The 26,337-nt window shown below is 49.5% G+C and overlaps 1 protein-coding gene across 1 annotated transcript; it reads right to left on the reverse strand.

Moving 5' to 3' along the window:
- Window positions 1–80: 80 nt before the first annotated feature.
- On the reverse strand, window positions 81–17,926 carry PLA2G3 (phospholipase A2 group III). Its single transcript, XM_082203228.1, has 7 exons — window positions 17,257–17,926; window positions 11,220–11,352; window positions 7,177–7,311; window positions 5,300–5,826; window positions 4,410–4,539; window positions 1,838–1,972; window positions 81–939 (listed from the first exon to the last, which is right to left on the reverse strand). The coding sequence occupies exons 1-7, from the start codon at window positions 17,813–17,815 to the stop codon at window positions 780–782; spliced, it is 1,779 nt and encodes a 592-aa protein (XP_082059354.1). The 5' UTR covers window positions 17,816–17,926; the 3' UTR covers window positions 81–779.
- Window positions 17,927–26,337: the final 8,411 nt, after the last annotated feature.

A 26,337-nucleotide genomic window follows, 5' to 3' on the forward strand; every position in this document is an offset into this window, starting at 1 on the left:
AACGTGGGATGGGATTTGTGTTCACACCTCTCCCCCTCAGCGTTCGGGCATCTTTCCTTGTGCTAAGCAGAACCCAGGCATACAGAAAAAGCACTTTTATTCATTAGTACACTATTTACAGTAGCTGCAGCAAGAACCATCCCCCTCCCAATAAATTATAAGCAAGGGTGCGGAGTTTGGGGTACGTCCAGCTGCGAGCCGACAACATCCTACAAAACACACCGCAAGAGCTCTCTTAATAAATACACCATTAAGGGAAAAGGAGCAGGAAGAGCATTAAGGAGCAGGAGGGGCTCATTTCTCCTTGGCGGGGGGAACCAGAGGTCCTCTCCCCTCCCACTTCCATTCCATGCCACGTAATCCAGTGTTTCCCCCCCCCCACCCCGTGGGTCCTCAAAGGGGTTGGAACCGATTTGTTTGCTGAAGATAAGCACTCTGTTCTCAGGTCAAGACAAACCCACCCTCCGCAAAGAGCCCTTTTATGCCACCCCCCCCCGGGGCCATTTCTTGGCCACTTCTGCACAAAGTTGTGCTGACGGTGAGAACTGGTAAGCACTGATTTCTCAGACTCCAGAGGGAAGCCCTTTCCCCTGCTGCGCTCAGCACAGCTGGGGGGCATCATATTCCCAGTGACATTAGCGGAAGTAGAGGCAGCCCCATGGTCAAGCCAGGGCAGTCCACTTCATGGGGGCCGAGCTTGGCTGCAACCCCCCACCCCATCAGTGTCCAAAGGAAAAAGACTGCCTGCGGCTCAACGGAGCTGGGTCTGGTGGGCGCCTTCACAGCAGCTGCATGCATTTATCGAACAGTCGGAGAGGCTGGTTAGGGGGTGCCCACTCCTGCCGCTTCACCTTGAGGTGGGAGCCCCTGTGCGTCCGTGCCAGCCGATTGGTGAGGTGCCGTGCCGGGGCCAGGACGGCTCTGCCCACATCAATGCAACTGCAAGAGGGCAAAGGAATAGGAACAGGTTAGCCTTCCCTGCCGGTGGGGAATTCTATTCTATTGGGGGGTTTTTTGCCAAGGGCTTTGGATAAAAATGCTCAATAACGGGTCCACCGCTAGGAATGGGAAGGACCCTGGTTTGAATCTCACCTCTGCCACACAGATTCTTGCTCGGCCGTTCAGCAAAGTCATAATTTCCTCAATTACTGTATTTTTCGCCCTATAAGACACACTTTTCCCCTCCTAAAAGGGGGAAATGTGTGTGCGTCTTATGGAGCGAATGCAGGCTCCATGGCTTCAGTGAAAGCAACGTGAAGCCAGGAGAGCAAGAGGGGTCAGTGTGCACCGACCCCTCTTGCTCTCTTGGCTTCAGGGATAGCTGCCTGAAGCCTCTGGAGCACAGTGGGAGCTCCCACTGTGCTCCGGAGGCTTCACGTTGCTTTCGCTGAAGCCAGAACAGCCAGCGGGATCGCAGCGCTGCAATCCCGCTGGCTGTCCTGCTTTCTGGGATTCAGAATATATTTTTTCTTGTTTTCCTCTTCGAAAAACTAGGTGCGTCTTATGGAGCAAAAAATACGGTACATCAACGACTACCTTGGTTCTCAAACGCCTTGGTACTCAAACAACTTGGAACCCAAACACTGCAAACCTACAGCCAGTCGGAAGCCGCGCCTTGGTTTCTGAACGTTTTGGAAGTCGAACGGGCTTCTGGAATGGATTCCGTTCCGACTTCCAAGGTACGACTGTACAACCATAAGGGCTGGTCAGGGACACCCATCCCATTTAGCTGCTGTAGCCTCTTAGGGCAACAATGTGCCTCGTGTTGGCCCCGCCTCAGCCTCCCTTCCAGAAGCCCAAGCCCACCTTTTACCCAACCAATGAACAGGCCACTCACTTGGATTGCTTGCCCTCTCCTTCCATGCAACCTGGAGGCCTCTGCAGGATGAAACACGAGGAGGAGACGTAGCCAGAGAGAACCTCCTCTTCCACCTCGTTGGGACCCTTCGTCCTCCGGAGGAACCGGGCCAGCCTGCAAGGAGAAAGAGGCTTAGAAGCCAGAGACGTCCAGCCCACACCACCCCTCCAGTCAGGAAGCTGAGGGAAAGGATTTAGCCCCGTGGCAGTCTGCCTTCCTTGCATGCAGGCTGTCCCGGGTTCAAGGGCCAGCGTCTCCAGGTATGTCTGCCTGAAACCCTGGAGAGCTGCTGGTCAGTGTAGACCAGCCTTTCTCAACCTGTGGGTCCCCAGATGTTGTAGAACTACAACTCCCATCACCCCTAGCTAGCAAGGCCAGAGCTCAGGGATGATGGGAGTTGTAGTCCAACAACATCTGGGGACCCACAGGTTGAGAACCGCTGGTGTAGACAATACAGAACTAGCTGGACCAATGGTCTGGCTTGGAATAGGGCAGCTTCCTGTTTAATCTAGCTCTTCCTTTTCAGAACCATCTACTTTATTTTCAGGGGAAGGACTTCAGCTTAGTGGCAGAGCACCTGCGTCAGGGACTGGGTAGAAGAGGAATGGTGGAGACCTCCTGCCCAGCCTGACCCTTCCAGAGAAGATGAAGACAGTTCAGAATTACAACAGGGCTTTGAGGGAGGTCCCAGCTCAGAGGAAGACAAAGGGGAAAGCTGGGAAATAATGGGAGAGGAGGAGGAAGAAGAAGAAGCACCAGAAGGGAGACAGTTGATGGACTCAGTGTCTTTAGAACAGTGTTTCCCAACCGGTGTTCCGCGGCACACTAGTGTGCCGTGAGACACCGGCTGGTGTGTCGTGGGAGGGAGGCGGGCGAGTCGGGCGGCGAGAGGCGGCGGCGGCGAGGATCCGCGTCGAGCCGGGGGCGGCTCCGCGGTGGTGGTGCCGAGCGGCGGGGCAGCGCGCGCAAAAGGGAGCGCGAGACAGCGGAGGAGGAGGAGGCCGGCATGTCCGGGCAGCAGCAGCAACAGCAGCAGCAGCAACTCCCGGCGACGGCTCCTCCTCCGCCCGCTATCGCCGCCACCACCACAACAGCCGCCGCCGCCTCAGCTGCCGCCGTCCCTCAGTCCCTCGCTCTGCTGCCTCCTCCCACCCCGGCAAGGGGAAGGGAAAAAACGTTCACTTTTGTGCGTCCCTCCCGGCATGACGCTGCGCGCTGACGTCACGGGGCGGGGCTTTAATGGTGGTGTGCCGCGAGATTTTTTTCCGGTAAACAGGTGTGCCGTTGCCCAAAAACGTTTGGGAAACACTGCTTTAGAAAGCATTGACGAGCCCCCTCTCCCAGAACCTGGCGAGCCTTGAAAGTAGGAGAGCAAACAGCTCAGAAGCAAAGGGCTCTCAATGCCACCCATAGAAGAGATGACGAATGGGGAAGTGGGAGAGAAGGGGGTGGAGAGTCACTCAGGACAACGCCATTACAGTGGTACCTCAGGTTAAGAACTTAATTCGTTCTGGAGGTCCGTTCTTAACCTGAAACTGTTCTTAACCTGAGGTACCACTTTAGCTAATGGGGCCTCCTGCTGCCACTGCGCCGCCACCACACAATTTCTGTTCTCATCCTGAAGCAAAGTTCTTAACCCGAGGTACTATTTCTGGGTTAGCGGAGTCTGCAACCTGAAGTGTCTGTAACCTGAGGTACCACTGTATTCCAAGAGGCTGCATTCCCAAGCCTCTCTCTGTTAATACCGAATAAAAAATCAGATGGTAAGGACTTTTCCTTGTCTTATCCAAGGCCAGGATTAGGTTTGATGAGGCCCTAAGCTACTGAAGGTAATGGGGCCCTTTATATGTCCAGCTGTCCTTTGTCAACAACAAATTGTCTCTATTTTTTGTGTTGAATATATGCTATATGGTAATTTATGGACCTAATAGGTATCTAAAGCCATTTGCACATAACAAAATTTTATCAAAGTAACTGTTGAACTGAAATACAATTAAGAAGTATATTAATAGTGAAATAATTATTATATATAGAAATGAGCAAACCAGTGACATTTTTAGGGAGCAGGCTAGCAGGCGGGACCCATTATTTACATCACAGGAGCCTACACAACACAGAACACTGTTGCTGCATGTAGGTTTTATTTGATTTGTTTTTTATCTTCTATTTTGGAAATGTACATCCAGGGTTTTTTTCCTTTAATTTTTGGGGGGCTCCCCAAGAGAGTGGGGCCCTAAGCTATAGCTTATTTAGCTTATATGTAAATCCGGCACTGGTCTTATTCGTTCCTGGCAACCTGTCATGGGGTTTGGTTCCTCTGCCACCTGATACAGTCTCCCTCGCTGGAAGTCTTCCAAGGTTGGACTACCATCAGTTGAAAACGTCCCAAGTAGTGGGTTGAAATGGGTGTGGCCCACAAGACCCCGCCTCCTCCAAGTCTACAGGCTATGGAGCCTCCTTCCCAGCGGTTTCCTCCCCATCAGTTCAGCTGCTCGGCCCCAGGGATGGTGCAATTTGGATGGGGTGGGGGGAGGAAAACACCTGCACTTACCTGCGGGTGCAGTTGCAGTGGAAGAGGGTGCGGGAGTCCACATTGTGGAGCTGGTATTTGACCTCGTTGGGCCCGATCCTGTACGGGCACTGGTCCAGGCGTCGGTAACAGCTGCAGCTCCGCGACCGGGCTGGTGAGGAAAGCGGGAAGCAGTTAAAACCAGGAGGAGCCCACAATCCCAAAGGTAGTAGTCAAGCCCCTGCAGACCCTCCAAGTGTCCCTTATTTTCCAGGGACAGTCCCAGATTTACAGAAGATGTCCTGGTTTCTGATTTGATCCCGGAATGTCTCGCATTTCCTTAGGATGTCCCTATTTTCATCGAGAAATACTGGAGGGTATGGAGTTATGCAAGCCAAGGAGACAAGTATCTATACATCCTTTAGAAGACATCTAAATCTCTTGCAGCATTGAGGTTAAATTCAACAGTGTAAATAACTTTTGACAGATGTAATAACGGAATACAGAATGGTTTGGTTTATATAAATTATGCAAGGATTTATGTTATGCAAAATGAACCATGGAAAGAGAAGAAAGGAACCCATTGATATTTTAAGGTTATTTAAATGGATGCTCCAAAATGTAAGAGAGAAAATTTAATAAAAATTAGGGGGGCGGGGAATAGAAGACCATTCATATTCTAGCACAGTCGGGTGGGGGACGAACTATATCTCTCTCGTGATCTGCTCTCTTGCTCCCCACCCCATTCCCAAGTACTTCTACATTAGGGAACCTCCTAAAAACCACCCCGCGCCAGATTGTTGATGTTTCTTTGTATAATTGACTGTATATCTTTATCTAGGAAAAAAAGCAATTAAAAAATATTTTTTTTAAAAAAAAACCACCCCGCGCCAGAAAGCACAGACACAACCCCCCCCCAGCCATTTACTCACCTAGTTTACCCAGTTTACGAGTGCGGTTGTGTTTGCTGGCGTTAGACGAAGACACTGCTCCCTGCCCTGCCTCGTTGGGTAGCCTTGTGGCGATCGCACCAGTTTGCTGCACATCTGAATGTGCCATCGTGTGAACGCCTCCTGACCTGAACAAGTCTGGTTTTGACTTAGTCCTGAGGGTGGGTGGCAAAGGCACTCTCTCCTTGTGCACGGAGACTGCTCCCGGACTGGTGCGTACTGGGAAGTGTGGAATCCCATCTGGCTTGGAGGTAAGGATTGGCAGAGTCACAGAACCCGAGGCGTCTGGGTGATCCGGGTGCGGGCGCAGGCTTTCTGAGGCATCCTGTTCTGGATGTTTCCGGTGTTTCCGGTTCTTCTTCCAGCCGTGCTTCCTGCCCCTGCCCCAATGCCTTCTGGGTGGGGGTGGAGGCGTGGCAGGGCTGGAGCTCTCGACGTATGGCAAGGCGGCATGGTACTGGCTCTGCTCCACCAAGCGAGCCAATGGCTTTAGGCCATACTCCTTGCACCTGGAAAGGCAAGGTGGAGGAGGAGGAGTTAAGACAAGGAGTGATGTCTTGACATTTAATCCCACTTCTGACACCAATGATGCGTGTGAATCCAAGCCAGCAACAAGCCTTTTAAATAATATACTGCTTCAGGCATTTTTGAAAATATATTCGTTATTGAAAGCTAAAATGAAGGTAGCATCCCTACCAGAGAAGAATGGCAGATCATGTTGATGGATTATGCCGAAATGGCTAAAATGACCGGAAGAATCAGAAATCAGGAAGACCAAATTGCATTATTAAGGAATGGGGGAAATTTATAACTTATCTTAAAGACCATTGTAAAGAGTCAAAATTGTTACTAGGACTGAAAATATCACTTGTAGTTTAATGGTGAATTTTGGACCATTTTTTGGAGGGAAAAGATTTGGATTTTCATAAAAGATGCAGGAGGAAATGATTAACAATAGGACCCACAAAGGGGAGGAGGGAAGTCCAAGAGATTCCTTGGAATCTTTTTTTTATGTTGGATATGTGACTGTGAAATTTTAATCTGAAAAACTAGATACAGTGGCACCTTGGTTCTCAAACGCCTTGGTTCTCAAACGCCAAAAACCCAAAAGAAATTGTTCCTGTTCTCGAACGCATGATGTGGCTGTCGGCTATTGTTTCCAGGGCACCTGCACCAATCAGAAGCTGCACCTTGGTTTTCGAACATTTTGGAAGTCAAACGGACTTCCAGAACGGATTAAGTTTGGTGCTTTTGTTTTTGCTATTTGGCGTTTTTGTTTTTGAGGCTTTTTTGGTTAATTGGTTTTGTGACTGTGTGGAACCCAGTTCAGCTACTGATTGTGTGACTGCGTGGATAAAAGCTCCCCATCCAAATGATGACTATCATCAGTGCAGGTAAGAAAAAAATAAAATATTATAGTATAGTACATTGATTATTGCTTTCATTTTATGTATCAGTGGTCTCGTTAGACAGTAAAATCCATGTTAAATTGCTGTTTTATGGGTTGTTTTAAAAAGTCTGGAACGGATTAATTCATTTTGCATTACTTTCCATGGGAAAGCGCGCCTTGGTTTTCGAACGCTTTGGTTTTGGAATGGACTTCCGGGACAGATTGCGTTTGAGAACCAAGGTACCACTGTAAATAGACAGATGATGATAGATGATAGATAGATAGATAGATAGATAGATAGATAGATAGATAGATAGATAGATAGATAGATGATAGTAAAAAGGATATAAATATAAAGTTATAGATATATATAATTGTTCAGTGCACAGGGTAAAATAAGATGAGCACCACCTAGAGGGAAAGCAAGCCCCCTATAGTCAGGGAAGACCAGAGAGAGCCAAACACTCACCCTCCCCACCAATGCCATTCCAGGCATTGCTCAGAGTTCTCCAGGACAAAGCAGGGAATCTCCAGTAGGTTGAAGAAGCTGATGCCCACGAGGTTGGAGATGGTGTCGTTTTGATCCAACAGGCACTGCTTGAACCTGTCAATGGAAGCGGAACGACCATCAGTGCTGGTTTACACAGAGCAACTGGCATGGGAGAGAGACAGGGATGTGGGTCCCTCCTTAGCCGTCCCCAAGTCCCTTCTGGGCAGGCTAGCCTGTCACACAGGACAACTTCAAAGCTTCCACTTTGTTATTATTACTGATATTTTATTGATCACATTCCACATATGGCTTTTTTAAAAAAAATTATTTACAGAATATGTGTTTAAAAATAATATGAAGCGGGCACCCATAGGAGGCTCATGCCCACTGGGCAGAAGGCGGGGAGTCCAGCAGTAGGGGGCGCCAGAGCCAAAGGAAGGCAGAGCAAATGCATACTAGTTTTGCCCCATCCTCTTCCGTACAGAGTCTGGGCAGTGCTGAAGAGATGCAGGAGGAGGCTGATAGGCAAAACCGCCCCCTGGACTGGTTTGAAGTCAGAAGGTGGCTTGCCGAGGGCACAGTTTGATGGGGTAGCACCCCCTTCAGCCTAATGGACCAGCTATTCACCCAGCTGGGAAAGTCTGCTGGAGCAGAATACCGTATTTTTCGCCCTATAGGACGCACCCAGCCTCCAGATCAGGTCGGGGAATAGCGGGATGGCGGCGCTCCGCCACCCCCCTATCCCCCGAGCTTGTGGGGCTGGCGGGGGGTAGAAGCAAGCTTGCTTCTCCCCCCCGCCAGCCTCCAGATCAGGTCGGGGAATAGCGGGGTGGCGGGCGCTCCACCCCCCCTATCCCCTGAGCTTGCGGGGCTGCAGGCTGTTGCCCACAAGCCTTGCGAGCCCGCGGGACATCTCGCCGGGCTTGCAAGGCTTGCAAGTAGCTTCCTGAAGCCTGGAGAGCGAGAGGGGTCGGTGCGCACCGACCCCTCTCGCTCTCCAGGCTTCAGCGAAAGCCTGCATTCGCCCCATAGGACGCACACACATTTCCCCTTCATTTTTGGAGGGGAAAAAGTGCGTCCTATAGGGCGAAAAATACGGTATGTATCGAACCATTCACAATCATTCTGTTCACTTTCTCCTCATTCAGCGGCAGTAAGGCTTCTGAATGCTAGAAACCGCTGGAGGGGAGGGAGCTCTTGTGCAGAAGTCTTGCTTGAGGGTTTCCCAACATGCATCTGGCTGGCCGCTGCGAGAAAGGAATGATCATTATACCATATTTTTCGTGTATACGACACCCCCATGTATAAGACGCCCCCTATTTTTGGGGAACTCCAAGAAAATGCACTATCCGCGTATAAGACTATATTTTTTCCTAAATTTTTGAAGTTTAAAATAAGAGGTCGTCTTATACACAGAAAAGTACAGTGTGTGTGTGTGTGTGTGTGTGTGTGTGTATTCTATTTTACAATTTAAAATGCTAATTTAAACATCCTTAAAATATCAGTGACTTCCCTTCTTCTCTTTCCATGGTTCATTTTGCATAACATAAACCCCTGTATACTTTACAAAAGCTATACCATTCAGTATTCCATTATTGCATCCATCAAAACGTATTCACATGGTTGAATTTATCTTAATGCTGCCAGCGTTCTCAGGTGTACACAGTTTCCTCCCATATATTCAATAAACGTTTTCCAATCTTCTCTAAACATATGTTCTTCTTGTTCTCTTATTCAATATGTTAAGTCTGCAAGCTGCACATATTCTGTCAGTTTAAGTTGCCATTTTTCATTAATTGGGACCTCGCTCCTTTTCCATTTTTGGGCTAACAAAACACAGGCCGCAGTAGTGGCATACATAACCTTTTTTGACACCTGGGAATTTCAGTCTGAATTATCCCCAACAAAAAGGATTCTGGGTTTTTTTGTTTGGAAATATACTTTTAAAGGTTTTTTCCCAATTCATTATGGATTATTTCCCATTACAGTGGTGCCCCGCAAGACGAATGCCTCGCAAGACGGAAAACTCGCTAGACGAAAGAGTTTTCCGTTTTGGAGGTGCTTCGCAAAACGAATTTCCGATGGGCTGGCTTCGCAAGACGACAATGTCTTGCGAGTTCCTGCTGGTTCCCCCCCTTTTTTCTAAGCCGCTGATCCGATCAGCAGATAAGCCGCTAAAAGCCGCTAATAGCGCTAATCCGTCAATGGGCTTGCTTCGCAAGATGAAAAAACCGCTAGACGAAGAGAATCACAGAACGGATTCTTTTTGTCTTGCGAGGCACCACTGTACTCTTCTCCTTTTACAGGTCCACCACATATGAAAGAACGTACCCTTGACCTCTTTGCATCTCCAGCAATTACCTGATTCAGTCTTATACATCTTAGCAAGCCTACTCAGAGTTACCGTATTTTTCGCTCCATAAGATGCACTTTTTCCCTCCTAAAAAGTAAGGGGAAATGTGTGTGTGTCTTAGGGAGCGAATGCAGGGAGAGGCAGGCAGGAAAAGCCCCCAAAAGCCACACACAAGCTCCGCACAGCTCTTGCGGGCTTTTCCCCAGGAGGGAGAAGGGACTGACGCAGCCAGTCTGATCGGCAAGTCCTAGGCTCTGTGGCTCAACCCAGAGTGTCACCCGTGTCCCATGCCGAATGTAGGCACCCTATATATAGAAATGAGCAAACCAGTGATATTTTAGGGAGCAGGCTAGCAGGCGGTGCCCATTACTTACATCCTAGGAGCCTACGCAAAACAATGTGTATCTGAAGAAGTGTGCATGCACACGAAAGCTCATACCAAGAACTAACTTAGTTGGTCTTTAAGGTGCTACTGGAAGGGATTTTTTTATTTTGACTATGGCAGACCAACATGGCTACCTATCTGTATACGCAACACAAAACACTCTTGCTGTATGTAGGTTTTATTTTATTTGTTGTTTATCTTATATTTTGGAAATGTACAGTGGTACCTCGGGTTAAGTACTTAATTTGTTCCGGAGGTCTGTATGTAACCTGAAGCTGTTCTTAACCTGAAGCACCACTTTAGCTAATGGGGCCTCCTGCTGCTGCCGCGCTGCTGGAGCACAATTTCTGTTCTCATCCTGAAGCAAAGTTCTTAACCTGAAGCACTATTTCTGGGTTAGTGGAGTCTGTAACCTGAAGCGTGTGTAACCCAAGGTACCTGGCTTGAGAGCAGTACATGTGAAAAGGATCTAGGAGTCTTGGTTGACCACAAACTTGACATGAGCCAACAGTGTGACGCGGCAGCTAAAAAAGCCAATGCAATTCTGGGCTGCATCAATAGGAGTATAGCATCTAGATCAAGGGAAGTAATAGTGCCACTGTATTCTGCTCTGGTCAGACCACACCTGGAGTACTGTGTCCAGTTCTGGGCACCACAATTCAAGAAGGACACTGACAAACTGGAACGTGTCCAGAGGAGGGCAACCAAAATGGTCAAAGGCCTGGAAACGATGCCTTATGAGGAACGGCTAAGGGAGCTGGGCATGTTTAGCCTGGAGAAGAGGAGGTTAAGGGGTGATATGATAGCCATGTTCAAATATATAAAAGGATGTCACATAGAGGAGGGAGAAAGGTTGTTTTCTGCTGCTCCGGAGAAGCGGACACGGAGCAATGGATCCAAACTACAAGAAAGAAGATTCCACCTAAACATTAGGAAGAACTTCCTGACAGTAAGAGCTGTTCGACAGTGGAATTTGCTGCCAAGGAGTGTGGTGGAGTCTCCTACTTTGGAGGTCTTTAAGCAGAGGCTTGACAACCATATGTCAGGAGTGCTCTGATGGTGTTTCCTGCTTGGCAGGGGGTTGGACTCGATGGCCCTTGTGGTCTCTTCCAACTCTATGATTCTATGATTCTATGATACCACTGTACATCCAGGTTTTTTTTCCTTTACATTTTTTTGGGGCCCCCAAGAGAGTGGGGCCTTAAGCTATAGCTTGTTCAGCTTATACGTAAATCCGGCACTGAGCAAGAGCCATGCTCTAGACCAGCGCCACCCAATACTCACCGCTCATCACACTCGCAGTGAGATATTGTGTGCAGGCGGAAGTTGCGCATCCCAAATTTGTAGTCCAGCGCAGAGATCTGAGCTTCACACATGTCGTGCTCCCGACAACACACGTCTGGGCCTTGGAAGACGCCTGCAAGAGAAAATGCTGAGATCAGGCTAAGGAAGGGTGCAAGAGCTCCAGAGCTTGTGGCTGAGTAAGGGCTGGGTATAGTGACCACAGGAGCAAGGAGATGCCTGGGGGAAGAAGACGCTCACAACATTTATTCCTGGTCGTGCCACCCCTAGCCGTATGATAGCAGGGCTACCATTGGCTGCAGCTCATGGGAGTTGTAGTCCACCCAAAGGCACCCGATTATCAAAGGCTGCTCTAGTGATCGGGGGCGGGGGGTGCATCCACAGCACAAATGCGGAGATCTTGTCTACTCAGAGTAGGTGCCACAGTGCTTGAAGCAACAGTAATTCCTACAGCAGCTACATGGCTAGGGCTGGGCAAAATATCCAAAACCAGTTTGAAGTCCATAATGTGATAGCGGGTTCATATTTTTTGACCTGGCAATATATTACAAATCATGATTATGTGTGTGTGCCATACAAAAATCACAATGTGCGGAAAAACCGCAAAGCCAGCCAATCACGATGTGGTGATACATCACAACGTTGTAAACCATAATATTGCCCATGACGGTAGAGTAGAAGAGGAAAATAAGGGGTTAATCTGGACAGGAAACAACCCTTGTTTGTAGACACTGAATGAGCAAAGAGTGCATTGTACCTGTGCGCATCAAGGATTTTGACACCTTAATTGGCAACTATTGGAAACTATTGTTAAACCACAGAGCCTAGGACTTGCCAATCAGAAGGTCAGCGGTTCGAATCCCCACGACGGGGTGAGCTCCCGTTGCTCGGTCCCTGCTCCTGCCAACCTAGCAGTTCGAAAGCACCTCAAAGTGCAAGTAGATAAATAGGTATCGCTCCGACGGGAAGGTAAACGGCGTTTCCGTGTGCTGCTCTGGTTCGCCAGAAGCGGCTTAGTCATGCTGGCCACATGACCCAGAAGCTGTGTGCCGGCTCCCTCGGCCAATAAAGCGAGATGAGCGCCACAACCCCAGAGTCAGTCACGACTGGACCTAATGGTCAGGGGTCCCTTTACCTTTACTTTATTGCTGCATTTGGGGCTGAACGGACTACAGTGGTACCTCGCAAGACGAATGCCTCGCAAGACAAAAAACTCGCTATACGAAAGGTTTTTTCGTTCTCGATTTGCCTCGCAAGACGAATTCCCCTATGGGCTTGCTTCGCAAGACGAAAACGTCTCGCGACTTTGTTTCCTTTGTCAAAAAACTGTTAAAACCAAGGGTGCTTAGCTTGAACTGCTGCAGTTGCGACTTGACTTCGAGGAGCAACTGTTAGCACGTGGTTTGGTAGCCTTTTCTCAGCCTTTGCTCACTTTTGAAGCTTTTCCAAAACTTTTCCAGAACTTCTCTTTCATCCATTTGGTAAGTTAAACTTTTAAAACTTTTTTGGGGGGTTTTGGATTTTGGGTTGGGGTGTTTGGGATTCAAGGACTTGGTGTTGTGGGGGGGGTTTGCGATAATCTGTGGCCTTGTGGGCCTTTTTTGGGATTTTTTATGATTTTCTGTCACCATTGGGCAAGGGTGTTTTTTTTTGAAAAATTTTCTGAGTTTGAATTTCTGAGTGCTGGCTGGCTGGGGGAACAGTTGGGGAGGCTTCTGCAGGAATCTGGGACCATTTGGGGGTTTTTTTTTGAATTTTTATGATTTTCTGTGGCCACTAGGCATGGTTGTTTATTTTTGAATTTTTTCTTCTGAGTTTGAATTTCTGAGTGCTGGCCATGTTGTTATTTTTTGAAATTTTTTTTTGTCTGGGTGGGGGAACAGTAGGAGAGGGGTTTGCAGCAGTTGGGGAGGGGCTGGGGGAGCAGTTGGGGAGGGGTTTGCAATTTCTGTGTTGTGGGTGGGTGGGTGTCTGTGGGAGCAGTTGAGGTTTTTGAAGACATTGGTGATTTTTGAAGCTTTTCCAAAACTTATTTTGCAGCCATTTGAGGTTTCTGAGGACTTCGGTGATTGATTTTCCATAACTTCTCTTTCATCCATTTGGTAAGCTAAACTTTTAAAACTTTTTTGGGGGGTTTTGGATTTTGGGTTGGGGTGCTTGGGATTCAAGGCCTTGGTTCTGGGTTTTAATTTCTGTGTGGTGGGTGGCTGGGTGCTTTTGTATTTTTTGGATTTGAAGCACATCACTGATTTTTTTTTTTCTGTTTCTGAGTTTACGAAGGTAAGAGCTGTGCTGCCATGGGACCCAAGAAGACTGCTGCTGCGGTGGCCGGCGAGAGGAAGAAGGAGAAGGTGACGCTGGAAATGAAGAAGGAGATCATCCGGAAGCACGACGGCGGAATGCGTGTGACGGACATTGCCAGGGAGTACGGCAGGAATCCATCAACCATCGGGACCATCCTGAAGATGAGGGAGAAGATCCTGGCGACTGATGCAGCCAAGGGAGTCACCAGGATCGTGAAGAACTGCCCAGCTGTTCTGGAGGAGGTCGAGAAGTTGCTGCTCATCTGGATAGAAGAGAAGCAGCGTGCAGGGGACACAGTGTCTGAGGCCATCATTTGTGAGAAGGCCAAGGCCTTGCATGCTGACCTCATCCGGGAACAGCCAGGAACCTCAGCCGAGCCAGAAGTCTTCAAGGCTAGCAGAGGTTGGTTTGAACAGTTCAAGACAAGATCTGGCATCCACAGCGTGGTCAGGCATGGAGAGGCTGCCAGTTCTGATGTTCCTGCGGCTGAAGACTTTGCAGCAGAGTTCCTGGAGGTTGTGAAGACGGAGGGCTACGTTCCACAGCAGGTCTTCAACTGCGACGAGACCGGGCTGTTTTGGAAGAGGATGCCCAAAAGGACTTTCATCACTCAGGAGGAGTCCAAGTTGCCTGGCCACAAGCCCATGAAGGACCGTCTGACCCTGCTCTTCTGTGCCAACGCAAGCGGCGACCTGAAGATCAAGCCCCTGCTGGTGTACCACTTGGAGAACCCACAGGCCTTCAAGAGACACAAGAACAACAAGGAGCGGCTGAGTGTCATGTGGCGATCCAACAGCAAGGCTTGGGTCACACGTGTGCTGTTTGTGGACTGGGTCAATCTTGCTTTTGGCCCTGCTGTCAAGCAGTACCTGCTGGACAACGACCTGCCGCTGAAGGCTTTGCTTCTGATGGACAATGCTCCTGCCCATCCTAAAGGCCTTGAGGTGGACTTGTTGGAGGAGTTCAGCTTCATCAACATCATGTTCCTGCCGCCTAACACCACGCCACTGCTCCAGCCGATGGATCTACACCAAGGAGCTTTTCAGGCGATGCTTCGAGGTGACTGACTGCACCACCATCACCCTGCAGGAATTCTGGAAGGACCACTTCGACATCGTCACCTGTTTGAAGATGATCACCACGGCCTGGAACGGGATCAGCCAGAGAAATTTGAATTGCGCTTGGCGCAGCCTGTGGCCGGACTGTGTGGCACCAAGTGACTCTGATGCACCAGAGTCAACAGTGGTGCAGGACATTGTTGCCTTGGGGAGGACCATGGGCCTGGAGGTCACGGAGAAGGACGTCTGCGAGCTGGGGGAGGAGCACGACGACAAGCTGACCACCGTGGAGCTGGTCGAACTGCAGGCAGAGGCTGCGCAGGAGCAGGCCTCACTGGAAGAGGAGGAAGCAACTGAGGAACGGCTGTCCTCCGAAAAACTGAGGGACATTTGCCTGAAGTGGAAGGAGGTGCAGACTTTTGCAGATCTACACCACCCTGAGAAGCACGTGGCACATGACGCTGGGAACTTTTATGATACGAGGGTCATGGCGCCTTTCAGGGAGCTGCTGAAAAGGCGGATGAAGCAGCAGACTATGGACAGGCTCTTGACCAAGAAGCAAAGAGTGGAAGAGGAGCCTTCTTCGAGTGGTCCCCCAGAGTCTTAGAAAATGTATGTACTGTACTGTGCACTTTGTTGATTTTTAAATGTTTTTCTGTCATGTTTATAAAGTTTAATTTATTTTCCCTTCAATTTTTGAACTGCTCTTTACAGTATGTGTGACTTTAAAGAGCAGTTAATAAACTGTTGTTGTACCAAATTTGGCTTTGTTTGGACTTTTTTTGACCATAGGAACGCATTAATTGATTTTCAATGCATTCCTATGGGATTTCGTGCTTCGCAAGACGAAAAATTCGCTAGACGACAAAACTTGCGGAACGAATTAATTTTGTCTTGCGAGGCACCACTGTACAGGATTTTTGAATTTGGTGGGAGGGAGCATTCTTCATTTGATGAACCCAAGGATATTTGAACTGTCCTCCCACCTTGTACCCAGTGCTCAGCCCACCACCAACAAGACTTGCAATGCCCCCCCCCCAGCAAATCATGGCTCTGGAGTAGAAGCAATTAAAAAAAACGGAGAAACTGCAATACCACCATTGCCCCCTTGTGGTCTTGGGTGTGCGCACTGCAGCACATGAGAAGCAACAGTTCTGCTCTTTCGACAGTGGAAAGACGTTTTGCCAAAGGATCCTTATGAAATGTATTTGATTTCCTGTATACCCAGCCCTTCTTCCCAAACAAGTCCCAGACGGCAAACATCAAAAGTGATGAAGCAATAAAGGCATTGTCAACTAAACCGGGCGTTAGGCAACATAGCTGTTATCTGTTCCAAACGAACAAACTTTTGGTACCCAAAAATCTGACAGCCATGATGGTGCAATGAAATCAACGTCCTGGATTAACTCAGATGTGCATCAGAGGAGGGAGCTCAAGAGAAGATCTGTGGTGGCTCGGTGGCAGAGTCCCTGCTTTGCATGCTGAAGGTCACAGGTTCAATCCCCAGTGTCTCCAGATAGGAGTGGGAGAAAACAGACCTGGAAGAGCTACTGCTAGTATAGTCTAGTATAGTATAATCTGACTCCAGATAAGGCAGTTTCCTAGATTCCATTTTTGGCTTCTCCCCACACTGGATGAATAGCAGGTGAATTAGGGCAAATGGGGCACTGCCCCATCAGTCTGGCCCCTCTCACCCCCCCACCTACCTGCCTTTGGACTTGCAGTTGTTCCAGGGGGTGGCCCTACCTGCCACCTTCCTCCTCTCAATATTGCCCTCATAGAGCTCAGCAAGGAGGAGGGCAGGAAGAAAGCTAGAATTATGTTGGCCCTGCAGGTTATTAACTTTGGCTCCCCCTACTAGTGGCCTCCTGTGCCATCACAAACAGGGTGGAGGTCAATAGTAGGGGGAGCCAGAGTTAATGACCTGCAGGGACCTGCCCTAAAACTAATTTTGCAGCCCATCCTTTCCGAAGCCATCTAAACTTATGCAACACCAGCCACATCTAGTGGCAGTGAGTTCCGCAAGTCAGTCGTGCGTTGTATGAAAGTTGCCCAGGGCTTGAATAATTGCTCATATGCCCCCAATCCCACGTGAGCGGCACGGGAATAGTTTCATATTACAGAAAAATAGACTTTTAAAAGAAGAGGAAGAAGATATGAGCACTATAACTGATCAGCCTCCAGAATCAGCCTTCCAGCTTCAAAACTATAGTTGTTTTGTCTGGAGACAGCGCCTGTTCCTTCTTCCAAAGAAATCTCCCGGTTGGCGGCACTGACTCAGCAGGATAGGAGCAACGCTCTGCACATGCTCAGAAACTCTTTCTTAGTTCTCCACGTTCCAGGACCGTTTTGAAATCAGCTGCTCTTGCGGTCAAAGGAGCCAACTCCTAAGGCTTGTAGGAGCTTTGACCCCCACAATAAAATATTTAAGGGGGCTGGACCCCGATAAAGTTGATGGGCATTCCCATTCAAATTGTGCGTGTGCGCACTGCGTCATGTGATCGATTATGCGGGGTGGGGCTTACCCCACAATATTTTTTTTTTCAAGTTGGCACCCTCTGTACCCATCCGACGCCAGCCAAAACTGAATCCATCCCATTTCCATCACACGAACACCGCTGCCGCCGCCGCCCCGTCCCACTTCCAACTATCCTTACCCAGTTCGGTGAAGTTCCCTGCCGAGTCGCCAGCTCCGCACCAAAGCGTCCCGGGCATCGTCCAACCCCTCCGGACCCGCTTGTGCCCCCGATCTTCCAAGACCCCCCGACGGCCAGCTCCGGCCTCTCCCGGAGGCGCCCTGCAGGAGTCTTTCTGCGCGTCCAAGGCGGCGAGCCGTCGCTGCAGCTCCGGCGCCCAGTAGGAGCGTATCAAAGGGCTGCCGTGGGGGTTCCCTGGCACGCCGCTCCTTCGACGGCTCCCGGGCCCCGTCGGTGGAGGAGGCGCGCACAGCTCCGCGTAGCGGCTGATAAGGGACGGCTCCGTCCTCCAAGCGCAGCCCTGAAGGCGCCCCCGGGAGTCCCACGCGCTTTGGACCAGCGCGGGCGGGAGCCCGTCGGGGCGCCGCCACAAGAAGCTCAGGAACCGGGAGCGGCCGTCGCCGTCGGGGGCGACCGTGTGACAGAAGGTGTTGGCTTTGTTCCAGGAGCCCAAGGCGCCCGGAGGCAGCGTGAGGGCGAGGGCCAGCAGGGAGGCCAAGAGGGGCCGCAGGGACGTCATGGGAGCCTACAAACACCTTCCTTCCCCGACGGCTAGCTGGCTAGTTAGTTCGTATTGCCAGCGCACGCTCTCCTCGACTCCTTCGGAAGCCAGCCGATGAATGAATGAAGTACTCCCTCCCACCGCCGCGGGTTTTCACAAGAAGAGAACTCGGCCGCTCATTGGACGGCTCTGGGCAACCCCCCCTCCTCGCGCAGCCGCGCCCCTCCGCTGTGACTCATTCAAACACGCGGATTAGGTTCGAATAGAGCGCTCTGACGCAGGGGGAGGGATGGGCGTGGGAAAGCCACCTGCGAAGGGCACGCCCACTTAGAGTAGCCCCCCCCCCCCAAGACAGCCCGCTGGATCAGTTGTTGTTGTTTAGTCGTTTACTCGTGTCCGACTCTTCGTGACCCAATGGACCAGAGCACGCCAGGCACTCCTGTCTTCATCCAGTCCAGCCTTTCGCATCATGAATTCTGCATATAAGTTAAACAAGCAGGGAGACAATATACAGCCTTGTCGTTCTCCTTTCCCAATTTTGAAACAACCAGTTGTTCCATATCCAGTTCTAACTGTAGCTTCTTGTCCCACATAGAGATTTCTCAGGAGACAGGTGAGGTGATCAGGCACTCCCATTTCTTTAAGAACTTGCCATAGTTTGCTGTGGTCGACACAGTCCAAGGCTTTTGCATAGTTAATGAAGCAGAAGTAGATGTCTTTCTGGAACTCTCTAGCTTTCTCCATAATCCAGCGCAGGTTTGCAATTTGGTTCCTGGTTCCTCTGCCTCTTCTAAATCCAGCTTGCACTTGTGTGGCCCAAATAGCAGGGGGTGAAACTAGGTTTTATTTCATCTGGAACAAAGACTCACTTTGGCACATCCCCATACTCATTTGTGCACACAAGCACAGAGAGAGGGGGGGGGGGAGAGGGAAAGGGAGAGGCTGGGAGCCTCAATGGTGTCCCTTGAGATAAAACCATTGCCGGATCACACCCTCTGGACTGCTCTAGCCCACAGTCAGATACTGTGGAGATGCTTCCAGGTAGGCTTTGGGGACCACAATGCTCTGTCCCCTGCATCTTCTACTCAGAGGTAGACTGCTCTTTAGCAGAGAGGCTCCATTCCACCAACTTTTATTGGATACTGGAACTGTCTTGCTGGGTCACACTGGTTGTAAGTAAGGAGGCAGCAGCGGCAACAACTGAGGTTGGTGGTAGTGTCCCACTTTTTCCAGGTAAATTTTCTTCCGTTTGGGCTCAGTATATGATTGCCGTGATCCAGCAATGCAGCTCTTATGAACCATGATGGTTTGGAGCAGAACCTCCATGTTCAGGAGGCATCTATCTCTGAGTACCAAGTGGATGAGCAGCTGTGCATGTCCCATTAGCAAGCATCCCAGAAGCATCTGAGAGACTGGTGTGTGTGTGTGCGTGTTGGGGGGTTATAAGTAAAGAGGCAGTGTGGTGCACTGGTTAAAGTGGTCAGACTAGGACCTGGGTTCAAATCTCCACGCAGCCATTTGAAGCTCACTGGGTAACAATGGAGCAGCCTCTCAGCCCAGCCTGCCTCACAGGGTTGTTGTGGGGTTTAAATGACAAGAGGGGAGAACTGTGGGGAAAAGTGGAATACAAATGCAATCAGTCAATAGTAGCTAAACAGCTAGTGTGAATTATCACAAAGGTATTCCCTTTAAACAAATATAATAAAATAAACATCCTGGTTTCCATCAATGGGCTCCTTAATTCAATCAATGGGCAGGGTATAAATAATAAAATTATTGTTATAACACACCCACCAACATTTTTCTGTTGGAAAAAGGGAGGTTCTAAATAATAATAATAATAATAATAATAATAATAATAATAATAATATTTATACTTTGCCCATCAGACTAGGTTGCCCCAGCCACTCTAGGTGGCTTCCAACATATAAAAGAACACACAACACAACATTAAACATTTAAAACCTTCCCTATACAAGGCTGCATTCCTATGTCTTCTAAAAGTTGTATCTCCTTGGCTCAGGGGCCACATAACTCCATACGCTCCAATGAAAATAGGGACATCCTCCCACACCCTCCAACATGTCTCTGATGAAAATAGGGACAGCCTAAGGAAAAGTGGGATCCAATTAAAAACCGGGACGGCTTCTGCAAACCCAGGACTGTCCCCGGAAAATAGGGACACTTGGAGGGGCTGTTATTATTATTATTTGCTCGCCCGAAACCTCATCCAGGGCCTATTTGTCACATCAAACTTCTCTCACAAAAAATCGGCAGCAATAAAGCTCCCCCTTCCATCAGTGCTAACAAGGAGAGGTGGTGGATTATTTCTTCAAAAAATAACATTAAAAATTGCTTCGAAGTTTGCTAAGAAGTCACGCAGCATCATTTGAAGTCTCCAGGGAAGCGAGACGATCTCTCTTTCCCAAGGCAGCTGCTCCCTCCATCTGCCACCCAGCCCAGAGCTCCAGATTTGGTTGCCTTCCACCTTTCCTCTGGCACAGAACAGGCCACCTGTGACTCATCCTCATCATCCGATGGTGATGCTTGGGAAAGAACACGCCCTCCTCACCGCATGGAGGCAGGCAGAGCAGCAGGTCCAAAATGAAGGGGGAAATCCTGTGAAATCCTGTGTGGCAGAGGAACATAGAAAGCTGCCTTATGCTGACTTCTATACCAGCTAGCACAGCGCTACCTGCACTGAGTGACAGCAGATCCCCAGGATTTCAGGCATGGTTCTCTCCTGGTCCTCCCGGGAGATGCTGGGCATTCTGCTGAACCACTAAGCCACAGCCCTTTCCCAAAGCCTTCTCATGCTCCAGGGGAGAGCATCAGCATAACGAGCAGAAAAACCACAGAAGCCTTTCCAAACGAACACCATGGACATATGTTCTGGAAGGAACAGGGATCTGTGCCTATCTGATGGGAAAGGATCATCGCTACTCAGCTAAGCCAAGATTGGGGCAGAGAGAGAGGTCATAGCAGGACACGTTTCATGCAGAAGGTCTTAAGTTTGATGCCTGTCATTCTCATGTTCCAGCAGCGCTGGTAATATGTCAGGCATGTGGGCATAGCCAGGAGGGCGGGGGGGCAGCTGCCCTCCTCATAAATCAAGTAAATAAATGGCAATACTTAAAGTTACAGGTAGGTAGCCATGTTGGTCTGCTGTAGTCGAAACAAAATAAAAAAAAATCCTTCCAGTAGCACCTTAGAGACCAGCTAAGTTAGTTATTGGTATGAGCTTTTGTGTGCATCCACACTGTAACTGAAGAAGTGAGCATGCACACGAAAGCTCATACCAATAGTCTCTAAGGTCTCTAAGGTGCTACTGGAAGGAATTTTTTTATTTTGTTTTGGCAATACTTAAGTAAAAGTAGAAATAACCAGAAATCGAAATGCTCTCTGGGCTCACGTGGGTGATGGATGTGGAGCATTCTAAGTGACACAGCTGGCAACCTGGCTGAGTGATAGCAAAAAAGCAGTTAAAAGAGCTGAACATAAGGAGATCTCGTAAAAGAGGTGGAGGTTTTTTTACCCTACCGCAAAAAAGGCTCTCTTCATCTCTCTTGCTCAGCCATGCACCACTCGTGCCATAGAACAGTCACTCAGTACCTTGCGGAGAATAAAGATCTAGCTACGTTTGGCGATGACGGGAGCATCTCAAGGGGCTATTCCTACTGAGTGCGTACAGAAAAGCTGCATTGGGGGGGGGGAGAAGGAGGGAGTTGAGAAGGAACTGCAGGAAAGGTTTTCAGCAAATCCAAGAAAACTTGCTTTAGTTTAGATTTTTTTATAAAAAAAACTCACGATGAAAAAAGGCGTGTTCTTTGTAATTTTGCAAAATATACACATTGAACGCATAAAAGGTACTCCCTGATTTTATTATTATTATTATTATTCACCTTCCCACTTTTCAAATGACTGAAGATTTGGACAGATTCCCCCCTCCCCAAACACTTGGGGTCAAAAGAAAGCAATTTAAAACAATTGTTGTCAAGAAATTTCATTCCAAATCTGCTGGACAGAGTCAGACAGAGGATGATGACAGACGGGTGTCCGGTGTCCCACCCCCAACATAAATCCCAGCTACGCCCATGGTCAGGCACGAGGAGACGCCAGGGATTAAACCCGGGACCTTCTGTGTGCAAAGCAGATGCTTTAACCACTGACCCACACAGCCCTCCCCGTAAAGGTAAAGGGACCCCTGACCGTTAGGTCCAGTCGTGGCCGACTCTGGGGTTGCGGTGCTCATCTCACTTTATTGGCCGAGGGAGCCGGTGTACAGCTTCTGGGTCATGTGGCCAGCATGACTAAGCCGCTTCTGGCGAACCAGAGCAGCACATGGAAACGCCTTCCCACTGGAGTGGTACCTATTTATCTACTTGCACTTTGACGCGCTTTCGAACTGCTAGGTTGGCAGGAGCAGAGACCGAGCAACGGGAGCTCACCCCGTCACAGGGATTTGAACTGCCAACCTTCTGATCTGCAAGCCCTAGGCTCTGTGGTTTAGACCACAGTGCCACCCGCGTCCCAACCCTCCCCCTAAATAGGGGTAAATTGAGGTGGACACAGCAGGGCAAATGTGCTGCAGACCAATCTCTGGGCACCAGCCTCATGGGAAGAGGGTTTATTTATTTACTTGCATCTTCCTTTGTTTTTATGGCACCCAAGTCGATTCCTTCCATCTCAGGGAAAGTTGCTCTGTGTTCAATCTTTGGTTGACGTGGAGCTTTGGGAGATAAGCTGCTGATAATCATATCAGCCTGCGAGTGACTTCTGTTGGCTGGCTGGAGCTGATAGCCTCAGGTGAGTCTCGGATGTTAACCCGCATGGAGATTATAGCGCTCTCTCTGTACCTTTCAGTCGGTACCTGGAGGAGAAGATGGACTGGCCATGACCTGACATCTCCTAGGCCTTCCTGTTCAATATGTGCAGCATTCTCCCTCCCCAACGCCAACCTGCAATGGCCACAGATTGCTCCTGCTCTTGCCACACTTGCATACGAGGAAGGAAATCCACTGCATTCCCTCTGCCACCATCATTTGCTCCGGCTAGCCTCCAATGCCAAAGTTCTTAACCCGAGGTACTATTTCTGGGTTAGCGGAGTCTGTAACCTGAAGCGTCTGTAACCTGAAGTGTCTGTAACCTGAGGTAACACTGTACCAGATGGCAGAAACCACAAGAGGGGAGAGTGCTGTTGTGCTCAGGTTCTGCTGCCAACCGGAACAGGATGATGGACTAGATGGGCCACTGGTCTGATCCTGCAGACTCTCTCGATATGAATCTGCCTAGTTCTCCTGTGAAGGGGACCCAAATCTGGGCATGGAGACGCCTTGTCTTAGTGTGGGAAAAGGCAAGCCATGGATTCATTAATTCTGGAGCAGATTCATTCAGGGAGTCAGCTTCCCCACCCCCCTCTCATCCTACAGAGAGGCTGCCCAACTTCCTTGGCAGCAAAGGAGAAGCTTTGCCAAATCCATCGCTAGGCACCAGGAAGCAACCGCATGAAGTGTGGGTGGGGATGCTGTTATAACGAAATCGCGGGCAGGCTCTGTTTTAATCGCCCTTCAGGCTGAGGCGGGGCGGCACCTCTCTCTTTCACCCCAGAGTGGCGCCACATGGCCCCGTCCTATGGGGCTGCAGGTCTACAAAGAGGGGGGTGGCAGGTAGCCCCATTCCCTCCTCCCAGCTCCACCCCCCCCACAACAAGCCAAGAACCATGCAAAGCATCGCCTGGACCAGGCATCCCTCTTCAGCTGAAGTGCCCACCTGACTGCCCACACCTCTCCCTGGCATGATTGTGATGGCACTTGAGAAGCCCAGCTGGGAAAGAAATACAACTTCTTCCCTCCAGAATTATTCCTTATGCCCCCCTGCGGCAGTGTGGGGCCTCAGCACCTCCCTGACCATCCTGATCCTTGACGCCAGCCCAGTATTGTCTACACTGGCCGGCAGCAGCTCTCCATCATTTCCCAGCCCTCCCTAGAGATGCTGGGGGCCGAGCCTGAAACCTTCTGCATGCAGAGCTGAGCTGTGTCCTTTTTTCTATACTGAGTCAGACTACTGGTCCGTCTAGCCCAGTGTTGCCTACTCTGACTGGCAGCAGCTCAGAGAAAGGACATTCCCAGCTCTGCTTGGAGATGCTGGGCATTGAACCCGGGCCCTTATCTCCCCTGAGCCCTTATCGCCAGAGTGCTTGTGATTAGAGCTTTGCCGCTCGGCTGGTGTGAATCCCCCGAGGCAGAAGTGGCAGCGATGGGTCCAGAGTCCAGGCGCGGGGCTGTGACATGGCTCCTGTGCAGCTGCCGTCCCCTGAGGCATCACAAAGGTCCCTCATGCTGCCATGTCACTTGCGGCTGGTCAGGGACGTCCTGCCTGGCTGGAGCCTGGCTGGCTTCTCTCCTTGAGGAGGGTACACGCTCAGGGCCCGCTGTTTGCAAACAAGGCATTCAGAAACCTCCCCTCCGGGGTGTGTGCTTGCCTGCATGTTGGGTCAGCAGCGGTGTTTGCTCAGAATCCACACAAAGAGGATTTGCTCTTTGCTCCTCGTATGCCTCCCGGCCCACCCCCAAGCGGGGCTCTTGGGGCAGCCAAGTACAAGGGGTTACAATTACAGTGGTACCTCGGGTTACATACGCTTCAGGTTACATACGCTTCAGGTTACAGACTCCGCTAACCCAGAAATAGTACCTTGGGTTAAAAACTTTGCTTCAGGATGAGAACAGAAATCGTGCTCTGGCGGTGTGGCAGCAGCAGGAGGCCCCATTAGCTAAAGTGATGCTTCAGGTTAAGAGCAGTTTCAGGTTAAGAACGGACCTCCGGAACGAATTAAGTACTTAACCCAAGGTACCACTATAGTATATATAAAGTCCTTAACAGCTTGGGACTAGTTTCCCTGTGAGATCACCTTACCCCAGTGTACGCTTCAATCTGTGGAGCCGCATAGTACCTTCTCCACATATGTAGGAAATGTGTTTTTTAGCATTGCAAAACCTACACTTTGGAACTCCTTGCCTATTGACCCTGGGGAGGTGCCTTCGCTGTACCCTTTTCAGGGCATTTTTGTTTAGGCAAGCCTACACAGCTCATTTGGTTAGAGCATGGTGCTGATAAGTGGGGCAGCTGCATATTCCTCCACTGCATGGGATTCTGACACTAGATCCTCTTTTTGAATGTTTTTTTTTTTTTACTGATAATTTCATCGTTCTATTCTCTTTGCAAGCCGCGTTGAGGTTTATTTTAATCAAGCACTGTATAAAGTTTATGAAATAAATAAATAAACTTAGTAGAGCACAAGACTCTTAATTCTAGAGTTTGGGAGTTTGAGTCCCACATTAGGGAAGTTTTTAATGTGTGACATTTTAATGTATTTTTAATCTTTGTTGGAAGCCGCCCAGAGTGGCTGGGGAGACCCAGCCAGATGGGCAGGGTACAAATAATAATAATTATTATTAGGCAAAATATTATTATTATTATTATAAGGCAAAAGATTCCTGCATCGCAGGGGGTTGGGCTACAGGCAGTGGCGTAGCGTGGGGGGTGCAGGGGGGGCCGGCCGCACCGGGCGCAACATCTGGGGGTTAGGGTTAGGGAGCGCAAATCCATGGGTTAGGGGGCGCAAATTACTTGCCTTGCCCCGGGTGCTGACAACCCATGCTACGCCACTGGCTACAGGACCCTCATGAGTCCATTCAAATTCTCATTTATATGCAAAACAAAATCCAGCTGTCTGACTTGACACTGCCAGTCCAACTGGTGCAGCTTTCACAGCCTTGCTGCATCACTGGGCCAGGCGAGAAAGCTACTCCGGCGTGTATAAAAATCTCTTGTGTGAAGAAAGCACCAGAGGCCTGTCAGGAAAGGGGAAAGGGCACCTGAATTCAGCCAGAGGTTTTGTCTACAATACACTGTGGTTTTTTTGAGCTGCGTTGGGGGTGGAACTTCACAATCCATTCCCAGCTGTGCTAGTTATTACTGCAAAAGCGTTGGAACAGTTTGGGTCCAGGATACATCCCTGCTTCAGAGATGGGGAACTGTTTTTCAGCCTGAGGGACACATTCCCTTCTGGGCACTGTGATGAAGGCCACACGCTCTCGTGGCGGGAAGCAAAGATGGAAAGTGGGTGGAGCAATGCATGTCAATATTACCTTTGTACAATAGGCTGTTTTCTACGCAGAACTCACGCACGTGCCTCTCTGTCCTCTATCCAGGCAAACATATCGAAGAAACGGATGAAGCAAGGACAGGGAGGAGGGTGGCCTAAAGACAGAAGGTGTGGCTAATGCTGGGGAGAATTCCAAGGGCCGGAATGTGCTTGGCAAGCCACTTTTTTTTTAAAAAAAAGTACTTCAATTTATTTATAACTTTTATAGTCACACACACTAAGTGCTATTGCTGTCTGATAACAACAGAGAACATTCCTCTTTCCCTCTCTCTTTTACACACACGCACTCAGATATATGCAGTCACAAATGTACAGTGGTACCTCGGGTTACATACACTTCAGGTTACAGACTCTGCTTACCCAGAAATAGTGCTTC

This window comes from Podarcis vaucheri (genome assembly GCF_965113315.1).
Source record: "Podarcis vaucheri genome assembly, chromosome: 16".
Lineage (NCBI taxonomy): Eukaryota > Metazoa > Chordata > Lepidosauria > Squamata > Lacertidae > Podarcis > Podarcis vaucheri.

What these genes read in the sequence shown, in the direction of transcription:
- PLA2G3 (XM_082203228.1), bottom strand. Translation starts at nt 17,815, where the DNA reads ATGACGTCCCTGCGGCCCCTCTTGGCCTCCCTGCTGGCCCTCGCCCTC. An exon ending in GAATGGCATTGGTGGGGAGG is followed by an intron (nt 5,827 to 7,176) that starts GTGAGTGTTTGG and finishes TTGCCTTTCCAG; the next exon opens with GTGCAAGGAGTATGGCCTAA. An exon ending in GGAGAGGGCAAGCAATCCAA is followed by an intron (nt 940 to 1,837) that starts GTGAGTGGCCTG and finishes GCCCTCTTGCAG; the next exon opens with TTGCATTGATGTGGGCAGAG.